The sequence below is a fragment of the Notolepis coatsorum genome (assembly GCF_963971535.1).
Source record: "Notolepis coatsorum genome assembly, chromosome: 15".
In the NCBI taxonomy this organism is placed as follows: Eukaryota; Metazoa; Chordata; class Actinopteri; order Aulopiformes; family Paralepididae; genus Notolepis; species Notolepis coatsorum.
The window spans coordinates 50,381,619-50,397,906 of record NC_140179.1 but is presented as its reverse complement, the minus strand read 5'-3'; the positions used below and the strand labels follow the sequence as shown (position 1 = coordinate 50,397,906).

At 41.0% G+C, this 16,288-nt stretch overlaps 2 protein-coding genes across 2 annotated transcripts in view; one reads left to right on the top strand and one right to left on the bottom strand.

Annotated features, from left to right (window-relative positions):
• Positions 1 to 14,474, bottom strand: part of gnsa (glucosamine (N-acetyl)-6-sulfatase a) — a 47,266-nt gene extending 32,792 nt beyond the window's left edge. Inside the window, exons 1-4 of the mRNA XM_084330349.1 lie at positions 14,161 to 14,474; positions 13,385 to 13,444; positions 9,970 to 10,176; positions 5,216 to 5,281 (exon numbers count right to left, since the gene is read on the bottom strand). Coding sequence (XP_084186475.1) covers positions 5,216 to 5,281; positions 9,970 to 10,176; positions 13,385 to 13,444; positions 14,161 to 14,325 — 498 coding nt within the window. The 5' untranslated portion in view covers positions 14,326 to 14,474. The remainder of the gene's footprint in view (positions 1 to 5,215; positions 5,282 to 9,969; positions 10,177 to 13,384; positions 13,445 to 14,160) is intronic.
• A 1,081-nt stretch (positions 14,475 to 15,555) lies between these two features.
• The window catches only part of tbc1d30 (TBC1 domain family, member 30), a 69,710-nt gene continuing 68,977 nt past the window's right edge, over positions 15,556 to 16,288 (top strand). Inside the window, exon 1 of the mRNA XM_084330207.1 lies at positions 15,556 to 16,250. Within this exon, the coding sequence (XP_084186333.1) occupies positions 15,653 to 16,250 (598 nt within the window). The 5' untranslated portion in view covers positions 15,556 to 15,652. The remainder of the gene's footprint in view (positions 16,251 to 16,288) is intronic.

The window sequence follows — 16,288 nt, the reverse complement described above, 5'->3', positions numbered from 1 at the left end:
AATATCATGAGACTGGTGAACTTTGTCATCTCCACGGTCGTCTCCTTCCTCTTGGACCTGATTCTGCGTTAGGGTGAGTTTTTAATTAGAGTTGTTCCGATACCGATACCAGTATCGGAAATGCCGCCGATACTGCCTAAAATGCTGGTATCGGTATCGGCGAGTACCCTCTAATGTTGCGCTCCGATACCATATGACGTAATTTATCAACAACACTGCGGACGTTGGGCTCTGTAGATATACCCTACTCGCTGAGTGAGCATTATAAAACAAACGTGTGCTTAATCGACCGTGAATTAAAGTGTCAATTGCCATTTGTCATTTTAACAGCAGAGCAGATACTTTCTTAAAATGACATCGTCCCGACAGAGCGCTGTTGACGGGGAGCTCTGATGAGTTTGCTTGGTGGCTGGTGTTATTAGCATTGAACAGCTAACCGAAAGCTAGCTTTGACGTTACCTTGGCTAAAGTTGGGGCTATTCATAATCCTGCAATAATGGCTGCAGACCTGCAAGCAAAGTACAGCAAGTTGGCAAAGGAGTATTCCAAGTTAAATCACAATGTCACCAGTAACGTTACAGTCTTCTATGGTCTTTCCATAGATGCTAGCTAACCTAGCTCACGGTAACGTCGTCATTGCACAATTGCACGTTGCGTACACAATTAATGACATGTTGCGGACAGCCATATCGGCGACAATGTTTAGCTTTTAGTGCCAAATGAGTCTGAGGCGGAGTCTCAAAAGAGAATGTTGAATATTTATTGTGCAAAAATCACAACAGTTCCTCTGCTACTTCAACGGAGCCTTGTAGACTGAGTAGGGTATATCTGCAGAGCCACTGGGTAGCGAGTGCAAAGCGAGTGGATCATTGGAGTAGGGTATATCTGCAGTGCTGCAGCCCCATACTCATTGATTAATGATACTAATACAAATCTATACAATCACCTGTTGAATAAATACCATTACTTTCTAGTTATTACTAAAAAACAGTATATATAAAACAGTATCTGTAAAAATATATATATATATATATATATATATATATATAATTTATATACTTTTTTTTTTTTTTTATGTATGCACTGGTATCGGATAAGTATCGGTATCGGCCGATACCCAAAGCTTAGGTATCGGAATCGGATCGGAAAGGAAAAAATGGTATCGGAACATCTCTATTTTTAATGCAATCTATTCTGTTCCCGCCGTGGATCTCTCTCTCTCTCTCGCTCTCTCTCTCTCTCTCGCTCTCTCTCTCGCTCACTCTCTCTTGCTCTCTCTCTCGCTCACTCTCTCTTGCTCTCTCTCTCTCGCACTCTCTCTTGCTCTCTCTCTCTCTCTCTCTCTCTCGGTCTCTCTCTGTCTCTCTCTCACTCGGTGTGTTGCATCGTGCAGTTTGTGACGTGTGTACTAAGCTTATAGAGTTCGATTCAAATAAGGCAAAACTGCAAATCTGCATGTCGTGCTTGAAAGATTTACCTGGCTTTAAGCTTGTTTATCAGGTTCCAGGGGTGTTTTATGCATACAGGTGCATTGCCACTAAGCCTCGGGCAGCGCTATTATTTAAGAATACATTGACTGTATGCCCAGCCTCGGGCAGCACTATTATTTAAGAATACGTTGACTGTATGCACAACATTTTTTTTTAAATACAAAATAAAAATATTATATAATTTTTTTAAATTTCTTTTACCTTTGGGGGGGGGGGGGGGCTCGCGTTTAAATCTCGCCACAGGGCCTCGCATTTCTCCCAGAGGTTTTGGCCAACAGCTAGGCTAGTGGTCCGTATCCGCTTCCATTCATTTGTGCTAAGCTAGGCTAGCTTGCAGCCGGATGTCTTTTTACTGAATGCACAGAGAGGAAATCTGTATCCATCTTCTTGTCTGACTCTGGAGAAGAGTGTGACGTATTTGGGTAGCATTTTCTTCAAAGACAAAACCATTAACACTTTGAGTGCCAGCCACGAGAAATCTCGTTAGTTCATGCCATACATTGAGTGCCAATGACAAGAAATCTCGTTATCTCGTTATTTAATCGTTATTTTTTTATTAGCGATTTCCATTAATTTTTCATCAATCTAGCCTCACGTTACCATTGGGACTGGCTTTGAGCTCGAACAGGGAAAATACCGCCCCCTATCGTCTCCCGGATGATAATGCACCCATTGGATTGGACTGAATGAAAATGCATGGGGAAAAGAAAATCCGGAATCCACATTTTACTTATCAGGCATGTAACCCGAGACGATTGCAGTCATTGTGGTCCCTCAGAACAGCGTGGAATATGTGTGGAATAAGCCATACTTTAAGATATAGTTTATGCGTTCGCAAATGTGCTCGCCCTCTCATTGAATAGAGCGCTGGCACTCAAGCGCTAAATCGTGCGCCCCCTGCTGGCACTGAAAGTGTTAAGACAATTATGAAGGTCTAAGTTAACTTGGGACCTTAAGCCGAGTGTTCAGATGAAATAACCCTCTTCTTACTTCAAGTTCTGACATGTATATAGTGTCAACATTCTCTACTGAATCACACCACAAGTGTCAAGTTAGCTAGACTAAATAGGTATCCAGGTGGGGTTCCTCGCAAAGGGACTGAGTCTAGGAGGCCAGAGGTTGTGCTGAACTTTAGGCACTAGAAAGGGAGATAACCAAAGGCCGGCCCTCGTGGGAGAAGGGTGATAACAAATGGAATATTAGGCTGGGGAAAGAGAGGATCCACAGAGAGGACCTGAGAGCAACCAAATCTATTTGTAACATTTTGTTATAAAGAGAATTCCGGGAGCCTGTGCGTCGTATATTATGGGGAGATTTCATTAGAGTGAATTTTCTTCATTAACAAACACCACAACGCAGAGACCTATCCTGAAGGAATACAGGATAAGTAACATTAATTAACCTCTTAACAGGCGCCCCCAAAAGTGGCAATTTTTTTACTTGAACTTGAGGACTGCATACTTTTTTTGCAAACCAAAATACTATACTTTATACTTATAGCACATGCATGAGCCTGGTCTCCTTTGAAAGATAACATTCTGAAGTTTCTGATACAATAAAGAAACTTTCACTTACACAAACTAGCACTTTTAGTGCTAATGAAATAGAGTAACATAGGTCTGAACTTGAGAGAAAAACTCTCATGTTTTTCTGTAGTAGTTGCAATATCCAGAAGTAGTATATCCAACAAATTTGGTATGAGCTGGAAAACACACTGGGTCCATAGCCTGAAATCTTGTATAGTACATGTCCAAATTCCATAAAAATCCATTCAGAAATGACAAATGAGTGATTAGGAGTGATTTTGGTAAAATGTAAAAAAAAGAAAAAAAGAAAAAGGTCTGCAGGTTTCCATTTTCTCAGACTCCAATGCATTCGGTGCATTTTTTACTTCCTGTATGTCTTCCTGTTTTCGCTTGTGACTTTTCACCTATATCCCTGTTCACTCATCCCCACGTGGGGTATCATCGGAAAGTCACACTCATTGGTTACAACCCTGTCCAATCATTTTCGAGATCGCCAAATGATTGATGGAGGTAGAGCCTCGGGAGTCGGGAGTGGTATTAGAAAAAATAAAAAGTCTGCTAAAGACTTTGGCGCGCGCCTCACATATCGGCATGTAACTCGAGAACCGCTGAACAGATTTTGCCGCATGAAACGGCAATCAACAGACAACAAATAAGAAAAATATTAAATAATTATATAATAATCAAATAAAAAATATGCTAGAGGCTGCCAAAGTGGTGTCGGGCGCCGGTGGGCAAATCGTCCTCAAGAGGGCCCGGGGCCGGGCCGTTGCACGTTAAGAGGTTTTTAATCTAAATCTTAACAACTGGTAAGCGCATATGCCATAATGTTGCCATGTTCCTTTACACCCTGTCAAGTCTCCCATCTCACATGTGAATCTTGAGAACAGAACATTCTAATGATGATGTAACAATGGCCACTTGGTCACTGAAAGCTATGTACAAGTTCTGGAACACCGGGACAGAATTCAGAGAAAACATAAACACCTGAAAGGGTTTTAAGGAAAATCACACTTTGGTTCTGAGATATATGAAAATGAAAAGTATATATATAGTATATAACGTCAAACTCCAGTGTGTGTTTATACATCGGCTGATATAGAGGATAGTGTTCTCTGCGGAGATATTAATGACTCAACGTTTTCCCCCTAACCCTGATGTTCTGACCTCCATAACCTGACCTCAAGAGACCCGGTCAGGAGCAGACATTCACTCACGCTGTATTTTTAGCTGGTCCTGCTTAGGCGAGGTCATGAGAAAGGACTGAATATTCCTATTCCTGTGGGTGCCGGTGTTTCAGGTCACAGGGCGCTGTGAGATGAACATGTTGTTGTACGCTGATGACGCCAGTCAATTTAAGAGTCTAGTTGTTGCATGGGAGATCTGCATTGACTTCCACTAGCATCGCTGACAAAACGGTTTCTGCATCCAGCGTGTCAAAAATCTATACAGGTGGTAGTGCATTTTTTATTTTTTACTATCTTTTTTTCCCCCTCCTCTTTTTCCGATTTTTCTCCCATCCCACTGTTAGTCGTTATGCCAATTCCCAGCTCCCTTCCTGGTTGTTGCGCACTCCCCCCTACTGTTGGTCCGGGAGGCCGGAGACTATCACATGCTATCCTCCGACACATGCGCAACCAGCCGGCAGCCAGCCTGGCAGCTCAGATTCTCACTGGGAGAGTGTAACGTGTGGAAGGTCACACTACCTCCCTCCAGATCCTTCCTTCTCTGAGCAGGCGCCCCAACCGAACTGTAGGAGTATTTTTCTGTTTACAACGCCCAGGACCCACCCATCAGCTTTCCCACCCTCTAATACTGCCAATTGTATTAGTACGGACGACCAGCCAAACTGAAAACAATGTGGAGAGCTGGGATCGAACACGCGAACCCAGCGTCTCCAGCATTGGTGGTGAGTGCCTTGCCCACTGCACCACCTGGCCGCACCCGGTAGTGCATTTTGAATGGATTGAAATTACTCCCTAGTTTGTGAAAAAACTGGCTTTTCATACAGAGAGGGGGAGAGAGAGGGGCAGTGGGAGAGAGGAGGGAGGGACAGAGAGAAAGAGAGAGAGGGGAATGAGATAGAGGGGGGGGTGAGAGGGGGAGAGAGAGAGAGAGAAAGAGAGAGAGAGAGCAAGAGAGATAGATAGAGAGCAACAAAGTGAACAGTTCCTGTACATGTGTTATTGTTATCCTTACCAGTCCAACCCAGTAGTCCCACCCCAGAGGGATGTGCTCCACACCACCAGCGTCTGGGTTACCATACTGAAAACACACAAACACAGTTAGGATATCATGTTGAAATACAAACATAATATCCTGCAGCCTACAGGGAAAACAAATTACTTCTCATTCTCAAGACACACACACACGATTTTATTGCGGTCTTCTTTTACAAAGCAATGTACAGTAGTAGAAAATGACCAAAAAGTTGTAGGCTGAAGCAGAGCAGTTGCTTTATAATTACATTATTTACAAAAAAACAAACAAAAAAACATTATTCAGTACATCATTTAGCAAAAACAAAAAGGTTACAGAAGTTTCATATACAAAACGTATTTATTTATTAGTTTTTTTTATATATATAATTTTTTTTGTCACGATTTAATACAGTTATGTTATAATCAAATATAATTAGGATAATAATAAGGTTTTATATTTATGTATCACATTATATTTGAATAATTTCTTAACTCTTTCAGTGCCACTCACGAGATTTCTCGTGTTTTTTTATAGGTGGTTGCTAGCCACTCACGAGATTTCTCGGAATTATTATTTTTTTTTTTTTTTTTTGCGATCTGAAAAATTATTGCATCACCCGAGCCTACCCGAGTATTGCCGAGCTGCGCCGGTGATCACTGTGGAAAAAAGCGCCCCCTGTCGTCTCCCAGATGACATAAGTGATTTTGGAATGGACTCAATGAAAATGAATGGGGAAAAAAATCCGGTACTCCACATTTTCCAGTTCACTGATCCAGCCGGGGTTACTAGAGTTCATTCTGGAGCCTCAGATCCCCGCGGATCATGGAGATCCACTGTGTCGCGTTGGATCCATACACGTATCGATTTTTTCGAATGGTGATCAGGAATTGGAATATACCAGTTGGATACCATCTGATGTCAGGTAAGGACTCTATGTTATCAGTGGTAGGATAATCAGAGTAAGTTTGATGAAGTTATAAGCTGTTTTGTGAAATGTCTTCTTTTGGTTTCAATGTAAAACTCCGAGAGGAAATCAACGAGGCGATTATCCGCGCGCGGCCGTAATGTGCGTGCGTGCACGTATAATATTGATCATCTAGCGTTTATTTGAAAACGATTCATAAAAAGGCCGACGAATATCAACGTTGTGGAATATTCCACTAAAAGACGATTTTCATAGAATGCTCCAGAATGAGCTGTTTTTTATATCAAAACGGGGGCTTTTCTAACTGCTCTGAAACGGCAACGACGCGATAAAAAAACAATCTGCCTTCACAGCACTGTCTGGAAAATAGTCTTTGATAATGCGATGGGCAGATTAGACACATAGCCATAATTTAAAACATAGATTAGGCGATATTAACGTTAACATTGGCGCGGATGGTGGCATTCAAGCGGTAAAATGGAAAACCAGGCGTGGCACTGAAAGAGTTAAATGTATGTATCGAACTACACATTTTTACTTCTTTGTCACAGTTATTCCATAGTTTAACCCCTTTAACACTGAGTGCCAACGACGAGAAATCTCGTTATTAATCGTTATTTTTTTTATTAGCGATTTCCATACATTTTTCATCAATCTAGCCTCACATTACCACTGGGACTCTCTCTGAGCTCGAACAGGGAAAATACCGCCCCTTATCGTCTCTCGGATGATAATGCACCCATTGGATTGGACTGAATGAAAATGCATGGGGAAAAGAAAATCCGGAATCCACATTTTACTTGTCAGGTCGAGCCGATTGCAGTCTTTGTGGTCCCTCATAACAGTGTGGAATATGTGTTTCGAGCACCCAGCGTTGGATCAATAAACGCGATCGATATTTGGAATGGCGATCATGAATTGGAATAATCTTTTTGGAGAACATCTGATCTGAGGTAAGGAATCTATTTTACCAGTCTTGGGGTAATCAGAGCTTTTTTCACAGATATATCAATGTGGGCCCTATATGTGTATGTGTGTGTGTGTGGGTGTGTGCTGATCAGGAAATAAGATAATCGATTTTTTTCAGCCCGCTTCTCTAGCGTGCATAAGTACACATATACTATCGATAAGCTAGCGTTTATTTGAAAACTATTCATAAATAGGCCGAAAAATGACAACGTTTTTTGTGTATTCCAGTAAAGGGCGATTCCTGCAGAATCTTTTATTTTTGTTTTTCTGAAAATTTTCAAAGAACGAGCGTTTTTCAAAATGGTATAAAACGGAAATGTACCGATGAAAAAACAATCCGTTTCGACAATGTTGACTGCAAGCAAGTCATTGATAAGCGACGGGCGTATTAGACACATAGCCATCATTTAAGATATAGTTTATGCGTTCGCAAATGTGCTCGCCCTCATTGAATAGAGCGCTGGCACTCAAACGCTAAATCGTGCGCCCCCTGCTGGCACTCAAAGTGTTAACAGATATACATCGACTATTTATATTTGTCCTTGCCTTTGCGATATTGAATACACAAGTTCCCCTAAGTTTATGAGTTCATGATGCAGTCCTGTAGCCTACATTGGAAGCTAACTTCTCCTTCCTCCTAGACACACAGCCTGCAGAGGGCTGAACATATACTGTAAACAAGGCGGACATTAGGGATGGGTACCTTTCACATTTGAACCGATACCGGTACCGGTACCTGTGAATCGATACCGGTACCCAACGGTACCTTTTTTCGGTACTTAAAAAAAAAATAAAAAAAAATAAAAAAAATAAATTTTATTAATTTTTTTTTTTACTTTTTTCTTTTCATGTCAACGTTCACACGCACAATATATGCTTACCTAGGATTTGACTTGATTCAACAACAAAGCAGTCGGAGCAATGACAAGCCGAAAACTGTCGAAATTTAATTTACCTACCTCAGTCGTAAAAAAAAATCCAAACTTCAAATAACTACAATTTCGACAGTTTTCGGCTTGTCATTGCTCCGACTGCTTTGTTGTTGAATCAAGTCAAATCCTAGGTAAGCATATATTGTGCGCGTGAACGTTGACATGAAAAGAGAAAAGTAAAAAAAAAAAAAAAAAAAAGTTAAAAAAAAAATTAATAAAAAATTTTTTTTTTTATTTTTTTTTCGGTTTCTCACTTGATTCGATACTCGGTAGTACCGACGTGTTTCGGTTCGGTACCTCAAAAGTACCGAATTCGGTACCCATCCCTAGCGGACATGAGTCAGTCCTTGTGAGTGTCTGTGGTTACTTTACATTAGACCAGACAGCAGGGACAACGCTTCCCATACATGTGATTTTCCATCATGTGAATTCTTCCATAGCTTACATTAAATGAGAAAGGCGAGAGAGAGAGAGAGAGAGAGAGAGAGAGAGAGAGAGAGAGAGAGAGAGAGAGAGAGAGAGAGAGAGAGAGAGATGCCCATTTGCTCCTCCACATTGGCATAATTTGGCATCTTATTACTGGATCTTGGGAACAGTGTCACAGTGGAACAGGAATATTGTGTTTTTCCAAATGTTTTTTAGGAATCCAATTTCGGAATTTTCTAAAGCGGTTACCACCGTGGAAATTGGAATAGATATCACGATTCAAAGACAGATCCACATGGTTAATATAAATGTATTGATAAGACATGGGAATTAAATACAAATACTGAAATCTTCAAACTACATGCGGAGGGTGTGTTCTCTGTGGATCGTCCAGAGAACACAACTTCAATCTCAGTGCCTCTATTTCATACATGAACTCTGGACAATGCACTGAGAATCGGGGTGCGGGCATCATTGCCTGGAGTTGCCCTTTCACACATGTAGCACACACAGCATGCGATTCTCCGTGGCAGACGTGTTCTTGCATATAAAATGTGTGAAATAATGTGCTTGGTTTAGTCGAGGCGCAGCACCGGGGTAGAGCGAGGGCATGACCTACCTCCTCCGCTTGTGTACGGAAGATCATCATTTAAAATATTCATCTAACTGGCATATAACTCCACATCGTTTCAAATGAGGACAACCTCAATTTAAAAGGGTTTTGAGATTAAGTTGTATTAAATAAGGGTGAACGGTATTCTGTACAGAGTGAATAATAAGCGACCAACGGTGTTCCATACAGTGCAAGAAAATATATTTTATGATGTATGAATTGTTTACAATCAATCCAAAACATGTACATTACTCATAAACTGTTTTTAACCATCAGTGGGGAAAAAGCCAACTGTACAACATTCTTGTGTATGGAAAATGTTTAGTCTATATTAATCAATACTGTTGTGTAAGGAACATGTTTAGTCTATATTAATCAATACTGTTGTGCATGGAACATGGTTAGTCTATATTAATCAACATGGTTGTGTATGGAACATGGTTAGTCTATATTAATCAACATGGTTGTGTATGGAACATGGTTAGTCTATATTAATCAACATGGTTGTGTATGGAACATGGTTAGTCTATATTAATCAACATGGTTGTGTATGGAACATGGTTAGTCTATATTAATCAGCATGGTTCTGTATGGAACATGGTTAGTCTATATTAATCATGCTGCTGCCTCAACCCTTAAATCCTTGGACTCTCAGATTAATCACGAATGATAGATACGACACTCATCACTGTGTCCTTTATGAGAAGATTGGTTGGTCCTCGCTGATGGAGAGGTGCAACAAACACTGGTATTTGTTCATGTTTAAGGCCCTTATTGGTAAGCTGCCTCCTTGGCTTATACTACATCATTATTGGAATGGAATTTTGGTACCTATGGAACCCGTTCTATACACGACACGTCCTTGCACTGAGTCGTTCAGTCTCACCTCGTTGAGGTACTTGCCAGCGAAGAAGGTCTGGTATCCTGCATACGACTGCAGCAGAGCGGGGAAGGTCTGGGGCTCCTGGCTCTTCTGCCACGCCACGCTGCTACAGTTACCCTCCAGGGTGTTGTTGATGACGTGGTGGTTGTGGGGGTACTTCCCCGTCAGGATACTGGCTCTGCTGGGGCAGCACAGCGGGCTGGCTACAAACTGAGGCAGACCACAAGGACTTTAGAACAAAGAACCGCACAACTCTTGTTTTCAAGTTTTCAATGGAAAACTTCAAACCTTTCACTGAAGGACCATATATCTCTGGTTGGAAATGTTTCCGACAGCCCGTGTATTAGCACTGCAGTTGGAAAGTCGATCCAAATTTACTTGGTAGTGCGAATGCGATACATCACCAGAAAGTACTAAACCTTTTAACTATGAATGTAAACAACACCCTAAACTTACCATCTGACTGTAGGTAATTAATTTGAAGGATCACTGTCATATTCCATGGTCCATAATGGCCCCCAAACAGCATCGCCAACTTCAACAGACCCATAACGATGGTACATTAGACTTAGAGTGTTGTGTTCATTCATAGTTGTGGAACAGTCTAAATGTGGTGCTAAAGCAATGTCCAAACATGAGACAATTCAAACTGATCATGTATAAGGAAATTATGTTCATGAGGTACAGGGATAAGGAAGGGACTTGATATTCACGGGTGTTTACATTTTTATTTTATTACATTTTTATTTTATTTCTTTTATGTTTTAAAATAGTACACTCATTTGAGTAGTGGAAAAGGGGTAGGATTAAATAAGTGTATACTTCTTCCTACTCCTTTTCGAACATGTAGATTGAGTTGTGTTTTGCTTTTGTTTAGTTATTTGTTTGTTTGTATTCATTTGCATGTTCGAAATAAAGATTTCAAATCAAATCAAATCAAATCGTTAAAGACGGTAGAGGTTGAGTACTTCATTATCTAAAGATGGTAAGTTAGAGTGTTGTCTTCATATAATGTGATATAATACATTCACACTCCAAGTGATTTAGATTGATTTCAGTTCAAGTGTTCAATAGGCTTAGAAACTAATTGTGTTTATGTTTTAGAATGAAATAAATCTGTGTTAATGGGTAATCTAATCCTGTATTAACCTTCTGAGACCCAGTTGAATTTCTGTTTGGGGTGGATTTCTACGTTAAAGACATTCTACTAAAATACAAGGACCTATGGGAACTAACATAGTTTAAGGGGTTCCTTACTGGTATATAAGCATCACTACCAACCATAAAATGTCATTCTTTCTCTACAAGTCTTTAAATCTGTTTTTTTGTTCCTGATGAAAGCCTCTGTGGCCAAAACATTGTGTTTTTTATCGTATCCTAATTAAATAAATGTTGTAACTTATGGAGAGAGCATGGGGGGGCAACCATTTTGTGATTCCACCTCTGTTTCTGTGTTTGGATTTGTCTCTTGAATAGCATAACTTAAAGGGACAACATTCAACAAGTTAATATAAGTCTTTGAGGTCCCCTAAAAATGTACTGTATTTTTATTGTTTTATTGCTCAGATTATGCATTTTAGCAGCTTCTATACCTCCCAGCCATAGAAAAAAGTAGATGAGGTCAAAACAAGGCTAAGTTCACACTGCAAGCCTTAGTGCTCAATTCTGATTTATTGCTCAGATCAGATTTTTTGTTTGGCTGTTCAATGTTTTTTTTTTTTTTTTTTTTATGTGGCCAATATCAGATTCCAGTGTGAACTGATTCACGCTCCTGAACTGACCAGCATGCGCAAATGAACAATAAAGAAGATGGATGTAAAGAAATTGTGACAAATGTCAATCTAAACAGAGTGACTGTTCAGACTGTTCAGGTTGCATTGCAAAGAATCTGACCTGTATCTGATTTCAAATAAAAATGTTAAAGATCAGATTCCATGTGATTTGTGCTGTTCACACTGTTAATTCATTCCCCGTTTATATACGTTATTGGGCGCCATCCTTTGAACGCCAACCATGTATGTATATACGTTATTTGATCGTTTTTCATTTTTTTTCTCGGTTTTAATATTCTATTCAATGTCAGGGACCCGTATGTTGCCGTTAGAAGGCATACTGCGACCCAGAGGGTGCAGTACCGGCCAGATCCTCCCAGGTGGCAGTATCGAGAGTGCAGTAAACCCTGTTCCAGACCCTGTGTTACACTCAAATGTCTCCGGGCGCAGTTTTCTGGGTCGGGCGAGGCGAGCGGTTCTCCCGATTGCATTGAAGCACGTCAAATGCTCCCGATCCATATGTTGTGTGGACCAGATGGACATCAGATGGAGATCAAACAATTGTAATATTATTTTTGGAATACTCCCGATCACAGGTAAGGACTATCCGACGTCAATTCTAGCTTGATAGTGCAATGTTTTTATACCGACCCAGCTGATCAGCGTTGTTGTGTTCAATACGAATGCCGTTACTGGCAATCAAAGAATCAGAAACGACCCCCCCTCCTCTTTCATGCATTCATGATGAAACATAATACCTATTATATACATTTGATTTGGGAATAGTAGCGTGTCCAGGCAAGAAACGCCAACGTTTATAGTAGAATTTACGTATAAGGCTATAACTCAGCCTTTCGGGAATTACCCCAGACCACTCTGAAATTATACTTATATTCACCATGGGATAACGCGCAAACGTATACATGGAAAAACTATCTATTTTTTGCATCTTGGACGGAATAAAGTCACTGTCAAATGACCATAGTATTGTCCCCATAGCTTTAATATAGAATATAGATACATATAGCTCTACAAACAAGGTGACGCACTCATATCTTTAAAGCGTGGCATAGCTACAACAGGACCCGTCTAATCCCCGGCGGTCAATGAGTTAATAAGTGTTAAATAGCTCTACATTCCGACAGCCATCACTGATATAGAGTGTTGGTCAGTAACATGGGTCTCCCAGTCCCTCCACAAACAGAAAATAAATGTTTTGGTATCCCGTTCTCACTTTAATAACTCCAATCAGGAGAGAGAACCGTAGATCTTTTTTATTTCAAGAAATCTTGCCAAGCCAAATTTGCTGGCTGATTATTTTACTTGTTTCAAGCACATATTTGTTTTAATTTCTTATTTTTGTCAGACAATTTTTGCAGTATGGAGTTCTCTCTCCTGATTGGATAAAGTGAGAACAGGATACCAGAAAATGTCTTTTCTGGCAGAGTGGAGGGACTGATAGTGATAGCTGTCAGAATGTAGAACACTTATTTGAATGAAGAAAATAACATGTACAGCACCTTTAACATCCACTGGATAATTTAGCATTATGTATGAAGATAGTGATTAAAAAAAGTCCTTATGATTATTGTGATATTAATGTCTTCCATATTGCCCAGCCCTAGGATGATGATGAAGATACTCACAGCGTTGGTGAATGAGATCCCTGCATCACCGATGAGCTTCTTAGTCTTGCTCAGCGGATTCTGAAAGACAGTTTTGGTGTCGACACGGTGTTTAAAGGACCACAATGGAAACAAACTCTAGCAGGCTTTATTGTGTTTTTATCCTTTTGATCAATATTCTTTGTAATGTATTATATTGCGCAATTCTTGTGTTATTGCATCAATAAAGACACCAATTAATCAAAAAGTCAACAAAGACGAGAAAAAGCCAAGATTTTCCACAACACCTGCAGTAAACAATTTGCTAAGCAAGCTGCTTGCAAACAAAGCTGACCAGCTAGGTTGTTATAGGAAATCATATAGGGCTGTTTCTACAGATATAATAACAACCAGTTAGTTAGGCTATAACAGGTACGTGTACAACATTTATTTTAGATTACATTGAAATGTATTGTCATTATACAGCACAAGTACAGTACAACAAGTTTGGCATCTAACCAGAGTGCAAATGTAACAGTACAGTAAAGTGCAGTAGTAATATACAATGTACAGGTATTTAAACTGGATATAAATATATATAAATTAGTATTACTGAGTAATAATGCTAGAGTAGGTAAGGGTACAGATATAGCCTAGATATACAAATATGTAAATTCGTTTTTTATGCAATATGTACAGAAAGATGTGGGAAAATATACAGTAGTATAAATATGCGGTAGGCCTATTTACAACATTATTGTACACGCTATCATACAGAGTTATGGTATTTTAATAAAGTAGGCCAAATGATTACTTACCATACCCCCAATAGAAATGTCCAAATCATCGGTCAAAATCAAAACAATGTTGGGTCTTTGATATGACTTGGCAACAACAACAACGCCGCTCAGGTTATTCAGCAATGTGACGCAGATAAAGAGAAAATGTAATAATGTCGGCGGGCACCGCCGGGCCGAAGCCATTTTTTTTTTTTGCTATGAAAATACGAATCTATTTGATGCTGTGTCCCGTGGTTTTGGTTATGGGCTCGATAAACGGTGTGAAATGCTGTTAGGAAGATTCCCATGAATAATTCCGAGGCAGGAGAACGGCCTTTCTGCACTTCCCTGTTATCTAGTCATGTGCTGCTTGGCTACGGAAGCCCGAGTCAGCTGATCTGCAGACTAGGGTATATCTGCAGAGCCGCAAGCCCAACGTCTGGGCGGGGCTTCGTGGCTTGGACTAGGCCCAGACGTTGGGCTTGCGGCTCTGCAGATATCCCCTATTGGGACGCAGCCCTTGATGAGGTCATGTTTTTTTTGGGGGGCTCAATCTTTTTATAAAGGCCTATAATAATAACATGTGCAGTTGCCAGTTGTATTAACTAAAAACAACCATTCAATCAATCAATTAAGCAATTAATCAAACAAACACAAATAAAACAAAATGCAATGGTGCAATGGATAGTTAGTAGAGCAATAGTTAAAATAATAATAATAATAATAATAATAATAATAATAATAATAATAATAATAATAATAATAATAATAATAATAATAATAATAATAATAATAATAATACACCCCCCACCCCCCAGTTGGTTGTAGTCATAAAAACGACAACAATAATGTTATGGGTGTGGGAAGCAATACTTTTATTCCGCACCTTTCTAAAAGCGCTGTGGATGTATAATTATTTTTAGATTGAAGTTGAATAAATAATTGTATATGACTAGCCTACAAAAAAAAGGGAGGGGGGGCTTCGTTATTAAACGTCACGGTAGCCTACGTTGCAATGTCCTGCCTAAAAAGAAGGTAGGTCCTCTAGTGCTTACATGCCAACTGATAATTCCAGACTGTAATATAATATAATATATCCCCCTCCATTTATGTCAGCCCATAGTTTGGCGCTTCTCTGATTGGTGAACATGGTTGAAGGTGCTTTTATACTGTGCGCCTGCTGGCTGCACCTGTCGCCCGGAGACGGAGGAAAGTTTGTCCGTACAACTTTAGGAGTGGGCTGGACTACTATTCACTCCTGCAGGGGCGTGAGAAAACAGCGTGTAGTTTGAACTTTTCAGGAAGGAAATATAAATAATAAAAAAATAAAAAACGTTCTAACCAGCCCTACCGTACCTACCTCCCGAGGAGAGGAATGGAATGCACCCGGAACTCCTCTCCTATTCTAGCGCCGCGCCGCGGGGAGCACGAGCACACCGTTAGTTAAGTATGGAATGGGCAACTTGAGAACCACAAGAAACAATACAGGATCCAACTGAAGTAGTAGGGAGGGGGCGCTGGCGTTGTGAAAATGGCGTCGCAGGTGGCACTAGCTGCGGGGGGTGAACTTTTGGAAATGGACATGATATGGGACGCTGGCATATGTTGTTCAGCAGCGGGTGAGAGCGGAGTCTTCCTCAACTCCGGTGGCGCGTCGCCGCTCCTCCTGGACGGTGTCTTCCAGCAGTGGAGCGGCGCCGCCGCCGCGGAGGTCCGGTCGTCGTCGCTCCGGAGCAGCGCCGCACAACAAGCGCAACAAGTCCCGGACGGACGCACGACTCTCACTGGTGGTGGCACTGGCAGTGGCACCATTGCCTCCTCCTCCTCCTCCGCCGGCCAGAGTGCCACCGCGGCGGGCAGCACCGCCACCACCGAAACGGATGGTTATTATTATCGAGACGAGGAGGAGGACGCGAGAGCTCCGCGCACCACCTCCATAGTGGACCGTCTGTTGGTGGAACTTTATGACACGTACAGCGGCGGGGGCAACAGGGCGAGCGTGGACAGCTCCACGGAAGCGTCTAGTTCGGAGGCGTTTTTGGGTCGCAGCAACACGGGGTCCAACTTCCTGCAGGAGCTCCTGGAAAAACACACCAGGAGACATCAAATGAACTACCTGGCACAGAAAGGTAAGGACTGGAGGAGGAGAGAGAGTGAGTGAGTTTAT